Genomic DNA, 7328 nt, shown 5'->3' with positions numbered 1-7328 from the left:
TAAGATAGGCTGCTCTAGCTACTAAGATAGGCTGCTCTAGCTACTCAGATAGGCTGCTCTAGCTACTCAGATAGGCTGCTCTAGCTACTAAGATAGGCTGCTCTAGTTATGGAATAGGATGTCAACGCACCAGGAGAATGATACACCCACCAACTGCTTGTCCTGAGAAATAAAGGAGCACACACCTGTCATGCCTTAGCTAGCTCAGAGTATTAGATATTAGCTAATTCCATTCAGTAACAGCTGACTCCTTTACTTAGAAAACTCATACTAATCTCCACTGGCTCACACAGTCTGATTGTTGTGATAAGTTGTTCCTTTGTTGTGATTTGTTCTGATCAATAAGTCCACTTTCCACAAATCAATGTTTTGAATGTTGTTTTATTTTATTAAAAAGACCAGGGTGCAAATATGAAATTAAAAAAAATAAAGACAAGCATATAATTTTTAAGCATTTTAATACAAACTTAACAATATAAACTATTTCAGTCCCTCTTGACATGTAAGACACTGACTCAAAATACTTTGTTATACCGTATTTTATCAAGTATTGCACAATGTAGGTACAAAATTAATATTCATACGATTACATTTTGTCCATGATATAGCAAAAATCTTATAACTCTTAACAGAAAATACAACTCTTCTTTCAGAAAAAGCAAATTCCTACACTTGAATTCCACCACTAAGGAATACTCTGTACACAATCTTTATAATTTGTGATGTATCTTAAAGATGGATTTCTTCAACAATTCTTATCTTTAAAAAAAGAAAAAAGAAGGAAAAGCTGCTGCAGCCATCACAGATCACTGGAGTAGTAAAAAGATATAAATGCAACACCGTCATAAAACAATATATACTCTGATATCTTACAAACTCTGTACTAAATTAAATTATACAATTAGAAAAAGACCAAGTAACCCCATTTAGAAGTGCCAATTCACAGAAATCAGCCATGTCTTACCCCCTGTAAAATACTGTAAGAGGCCCGAACTTGAAGCTTGTTTTTTATTTTTTAACGTTTTTTTTTTTCTTCTCCAACATAGTAAAAAGTTATTTTGTGCTTGGTTGGCAAAAAGGAAAACGGAAAAACAACGATGCATGTTGAATTGAAGTAACCAAGCTTGGGCGTGTGTGGACAACAAGCTTTCTCAGTAGAACCAAACTCAAGGGGCCACGGAGAACACCCTTGGGCACATGCGCTTCGCTGACTAGACAAAAGAGCTTCTCATTGAACTCTCGGGATTTCCTTGAAAGTCCAGTTTGTTTTTCCTAAATGTGCATTTTTGTTTTTCCTTCTCTTTGAGCCACCGTCATTCTTAATGAACCTCTTCATGAGCAGGTTAGTTAGCCATAACTGGCTGGAATTGCTGGTTAGAATACTGCATGTTGCTCAGACTGAAATTGAGGCCTTCCATGAGGGACTTGTCGTTGAGGCCTCCGTAGGCGGCGAACACGTCAAAGGCATTGTTGTAGTGCAGCGGGCTGAGGTTGAGGGCGCCTTCCCCAGGGAACATGGCTCCGGGGCTCCCCTGACCCTGGGGGCTGGGGAACACGAACTCCTTGGCGTTGGGGGAGAGGGCGGAGGCCTTCTGCTGCTGGCCCAGCCCCAGCCCGTAGAGAGAGTGCATGGAGGTGGACACGGCCTTCTGCTTCAGGAGAGTGTTTACATTCAGGCCCAGGCTGGTGGGGGAGGTGCGCGCCCCCTTGTTGCCGTTGGCACTGTTGCCGCCACTGCTGCTGCTGTTGTTGTTGTTGTTGTTGCGGCCGCTGCTCTTCATCTTGGTGGAGCCGAACTTGGTGGCGGCGAAGGTGGCGGTGGTGAAGGTCAGGGGCTGGGCGGAACGGGGCATGAAGGAGGGGCTGACCGAGGCGGACTGGCCGAAGGGGGGGGAGGGCGAGCTGGACTCGGAGGAGGCCCCGACCGGGTCGCTGATTGGCATGAAGACCTGGGCCTCCGGGTTAAAGCTGTTCTTGATCTCCTTGTCCAGCTCCGACCCGTTCTCGTTGTTATCGTCCACGTACAGCACCTTGACCGTCCCCTTCTCCCCGATCTGGTAGGACACCTCGAACGGGTCGATCCACACGCTCAGGTCCTGAGGGAGGTTATTGCGGACGTCCTCGATGTCCAGGCCGCTCTCCTTGGCGGCCTGCTCCACAACAGGGTCCACCTTCTCCCCAACGTGGATGCACCTGAACCCCGAGCCCTTGTATGGCTTGTCTGGGTACCAGTGACCCTCATATTTCTTCTTCAGCTGCCTCTCCAGCTCTTCGCCGAAGATATTCACGCGCCTCCGGGGGAGTTTGTTGTACAAATAGGAAATAATAAAGTTGAGTGCTACTTGGATTTCAAGCTGCATAGCTACTTCACGGTTGCTAGCGGTGTAACTTCCTGTTCCTCTGCAGAGTTGCTTTTTCTTCCCAGCGTTGCGAAACCCCTCGAGGCAGTGGCAGAGGTGATCCGTTCGAGCTCAATGCAGAGACGCAGACTAAGTGCTTGTTGCCGAAACAGATATCCTTCCTTCCACAAGGTTAGATTCTTGATCCTGTGAGGGAGACAGAGAAAGCAACCCCACATTAGCATTCTGGAGAGGCACATCCTTCAGTACAGCGATAGCGCCGCCGTAGCTATGACACTGTCGGCTATTATAATAAAAACTTCATGTGCATCGGCTTTGAGCAGACTTCGCCACAAGCACATAGCCTAGTAATGTTCCTAGATGGTTAATTAGGTTTTAAGCTTCGTTGGTTTTGAATAGGAGACGAGCACTGTAAATTATTCACTCACATCCAGCCTGGTCTAATACTGCATTGCTGTACAGAGCCCATCTCAGCTGTACTATATCAACAGCTATAAATAAACGCAGCGAGCTCCTGACTCATTGGGTGTCAGCAGTGCGTGTTCCCTGGCTGTCTGGCGGCAGGGACCCAAGCAGGGCTGACCTCTGCCAGGGCACGGTCGATGGGCTCTGGATGCAAATCCTACATTATACATAACCATTTCTCTCCCAATACACAAGATAAAATGACTGACATGCATAGAAATCTACTTGTGTTCTGGTATAAACCGTGATCTAGGGAAGGGGTGAGTCTATTGAAGGGTCTATTGATCGCAGCCCAGAGGCTTGGAAAGATAAGGTTTGTTACATAATAATGCACAGGACATTTGTGAACACGGTCATAGATGTCTGTCCCCTAGAAGCCAACTAAATGAGTCGCCCAATATAGCATACAAAGCGTGTGATTATCCCCCTTTTCCGTGTTAATCACGTCTGACTCTCCTCTCCTCTCCTCTCCTCTCCTCTCCTCTCCTCTCCTCTCCTCTCCTCTCCTCTCCTCTCCTCTCCTCTCCTCTCCTCCTACTAGAATAGAAATGTCCTATTCAACGCCGTGTCAGGTGTTTTTACACAGACACCAGTAAACTACAATCATTCACAATCAAATGTGCGTGGATGGGATATAAAACCGAGGTTATAGGTAATTAGGAAGCGGAATGATCGTTCATGTGATCAATATTCAACGGAAGAAAAACATTCTCTCCCGTTCCAGCGAATAGACGGACCCAGCCTTGCCCAACAAGCCATAGCACCCAGCCTTTGGGACTAGGTTATGTACTGGATCAAGAGATAGAAATCGTATGTCGACAACTAACAGTTATCCTACTGCATAATGTGACTAATAATCAAGCGAATCATTGCTAACAAGCTACTTACATCGAAATGCACAGCAGGTTCTTGCACTGTTGACAGCTTGGGTGACGAATGGTTGCAAAATGATGTTTCTACGACGCGGACAGCAAACTAATGTTGATATCTCACTACCTTCTTGTATAAAATATTTTGTCTTGTTTCGTGTATCTAAAAGGAGTATTCCAGAGTTTATTTTTTGGTGAGGGATGTTTTTTAATTTGTCTACGCAGGCTATTCAGCTACCTCCCCACGGCCTGGGAGTTTTACAACTCTGTCCTTTTAACTTGGGCTGGTGTGTTTATATAGTACCCCTCCGCCACGGACACAGAGAGGGCGGTGATGCGGCTCCCAGAGGTCAACACCCTATCACCGGCTCCCATTGGTCGAACGTTGGTGTCGTCATTTTCAACTGCAAGGACTCGCAATGTGATTGGTTTATTATTGAGTCAGTCAACAGCAAGGTTCTATTTACGGTAGTGGTGTGTCTTGTATGTGTTTTGGTCATCTACTGAGCAAACGTTTCTATCGAAGGTTGATGGTGTTAAATAAGTAATGTTTAGGCTACCCTATTGTGCATAATATGTACAAAACAATATAAGTAAACTGTCATCCATGCGTAGGTTATACTCTTATCATAATAAAATAAATGTTTACTATCAAAAATGAAATAACCACATCTAGCTCCTAAATCATAGTAAGAAAACAATAATTTGAAGAATACCTGTATGGATCCTATAAACATTCTTTGGAGAGGTAAGCAGCCGTCTGGGTTACTACATACTTGGGCGGAGGGACACAGCAGTGACTGTAGTGCTCTGTCCTTCTATCACTGTCATTAGCCTACTGCCTTGTGCCTAAAGCAAGTAGGTACGTTAAAGGCCCCTATTGTAGCAAATCAAATGACTATCCAAGACCTTTATTTAAGCTGTGTCGTGGACATACGGAGCCATGATAATTCACCAGCTTTATTCAAGAACATTCGGTTTAAACGCTGCAGCGTTAGATGCACCTCACATCTGAGTGTCCTGTGTCCCCCGGTCCCCTCACTGTCCCCCGGGCTGTGAGGAATGTGAGACTGAAAAGTGGCTTGTTATTACACAATAACAGCCGGTGCTGGATCAGTCCGGGGCTGCAGGCTCCCCAGAGCAGCTGTGTGGGGTTTAAGCTCTGCCTGTGCTTGACGTCACCGCGTGTTCTTACCTAACATGGGCTCCACAGCCCTGTGTTTGCACAACAAATACAGAGGCCCAGTGAATGAATGAATTGTATATTTGATTATCCAGTCAAGGTGAGCCATGGCCTTCAACAGGTAGTGTTTACTGGAGGTAGAGTTAAGACATTAAATAGTTTTCGACCTCAAATAACACCACAAACGGATTTGAGTGTCCAGAGTGACGCGGAAGACAGCTGTTACTCACAGGTCATCTGGAGAAACCTGCAGGGAGTCTAGGGTCAATGAAACTTCTGATGCAATCATGACTGAAAGCAATCAAATAATAATCAATTTACCGTAGTGGACTGCCCTTCTCACGACATGCTCAGCCCTGTTCTCAGAAAAGAACTACAATAATAAAAAAAAAAGTCCAAACATATTCGGAACATTTTCATCAGACTCAGAAGCAAAGTGTTGACGCAACACAACACAATACAGTGTGAAGAACGACCAGGAGTAAGTAAGAGATATTTATTTGATAGGGATAATTCAAACTTTAGAGTCAGATATGCTCTAACATCATGCTTTAGCTTTGTAGTGTCCAGGAGTAGGCCTACATGTATAGTGCGGTAGACGTCCGACTGGCCTGCAGCTTGGCTGGAGCTCTGGACTCCTTGGTGAGCTAATTAGCTTAAGGCGGATGTAGAGAATGGGAGCTCAGAGGATCAGGGGGAGGTGGATATGGAGCCTAGCCTGGTTAGCCTCCCGCTCTCTCTCTCTCTGGGTGACAGAGGCCATGGCTCAGCCTCTGGCTTTCAATAAACAATGGCTGCTTACTCTTTAACTAAACTAGTCTTCTTCCATCAGTCTATCCAACACTCTACATCTGCTGTAGTATATATTCAGTCCTAAACCTTTAGGTAAACCTTTAGTCTACCTTCAGTCTACCTTTAGCATACTGTACCGAAAAGACTTCCTGTTCCACGCTTTTCTCCAATAGCTCCAGTTCAGATACACCAAGCCTCACCCTGTCTAATAAAGCCTGCGCCCGATCCAAGCTCCGGGGCCGGGGGACCCAGCAGGCAGAGCAGGAGCGCTTCAGGCTCCAGATTGAGTCTCTGCAGGGGTGAGAGATGCCTCCCCTCCCTGCCCAGGAGAACCCTGTGTTAGGGACAGCCTGTTCTCCACACACACACACACACACACACACACACACACACACACACACACACACACACACACACACACACACACACACACTCAACACACCGCCAGAGTCCTGGGCGCCGACCAAGGCCGCCAGCGAACAGGCGACCAGAGAACAGGCTACCAGAGAACAGGCTACCAGAGAACAGGCTACCACAGAACAGGCTACCACAGAACAGGCTACCAGAGAACAGGCTACCAGCAGGCAGGCTACCAGCGAACAGGCTACCAGAGAACAGGCTACCAGAGAACAGGCCTCCAGAGAACAGGCTACCAGAGAACAGGCTACCAGCGAACAGGCTACCAGAGAACAGGCAACCAGCAGGCAGGCCTGACCTCACACTGAATGATACCCCAGTGTCCACTGTCGACTCCTTCCACTTCCTGGTCACCCCCATCTCCTGGGAGCTCACGGAGAACGCACAGCAGAGGATGGACTTCCTGAGGCAGCTGAAGAAATTCGGACTACCAAAGGAAATGATGGTGATCTTCTACACCTCCATCATTGAGTCCACCCTCACCTCCTCCATCAGCATCTGGTACACCACCGCTACAGCCAAGGACAGGGCCAGACTGCAGCGCGTCCTCTGATCCGCTGAGAAGGTGATTGGTTGCAACCTGCCCCTCCCCCCTGGTTCAACCTGCCCCTCCCTCCTGGTCCTGCACAGCTCCAGGACCCTGAAGCAGCCAGGAAGATTGCGACCGACCCCTCCCATCCCGGCCACAATCTCTTGGTGCCCCTCCCCTCAGGCAGGAGGCTGCGGTCCATCAGGACCACGTCTGCACACCACAGAGGCAGCTTCTTCCCCACGGCCATCAGCCTCTTCAGCAAGGCTTGTGTCCCTCTCTGAACCCCCCCCTCACCACCACAGACTCCCCCACCGTTAAGAGACACTGTCAATGTCTCACACATCACTGTCTCAAATCAGCAGTCGGACTCTCTTGCGTGACCGGCTTGGACCCGAAAGTCAACCTTATCCTAATAGAGTGCGGTGGTTCGACGTGACTCATGCAGATAGTTCTTTGAAGTCAGTACACAATGACATTTCTCACCCCCTCTTCCCACATACGCTGTGAACATTTCTCTCTCATTGTGAGCCCACACACAGAGCAGAGCATTGTCTCTGCTGTTGTTTGGCCTTGCAGGCGGAGCGCTTGTGCTTCTGTTGACTGAGATGTTGGGACAGGTACAATGTAGACCTCTCTATACATGAACAATATACTGAAGACCTTGGTTTAGAATCACATTATTTTCTGTGTTGGGAGCAATTACTATTCAG

General features: G+C 47.4%; 1 protein-coding gene across 1 annotated transcript; it reads right to left on the bottom strand.

Annotated features, from left to right (window-relative positions):
- Window positions 1-365: 365 nt before the first annotated feature.
- Window positions 366-3948, bottom strand: LOC311328683 (protein Tob1-like). The gene is made up of 2 exons (XM_084462620.1): window positions 3714-3948; window positions 366-2546 (listed from the first exon to the last, which is right to left on the bottom strand). Exon 2 carries the CDS (start codon window positions 2358-2360, stop codon window positions 1344-1346), a length of 1017 nt encoding a protein of 338 aa, XP_084318746.1. The 5' UTR covers window positions 2361-2546; window positions 3714-3948; the 3' UTR covers window positions 366-1343.
- Between the last annotated feature and the right edge of the window lie 3380 nt (window positions 3949-7328).

Source organism: Borostomias antarcticus (genome assembly GCF_949987555.1).
Source record: "Borostomias antarcticus genome assembly, contig: scaffold_877, whole genome shotgun sequence".
Classification (NCBI taxonomy): domain Eukaryota; kingdom Metazoa; phylum Chordata; class Actinopteri; order Stomiiformes; family Stomiidae; genus Borostomias; species Borostomias antarcticus.
The sequence above is the reverse complement of the archived record's forward strand: the minus strand, read 5'-3'. Positions and strand labels throughout refer to the sequence as shown.

Coding starts and splice junctions, on each gene's coding strand:
- LOC311328683 (XM_084462620.1), bottom strand. CDS start 2,360: ATGCAGCTTGAAATCCAAGTAGCACTCAACTTTATTATTTCCTATTTG.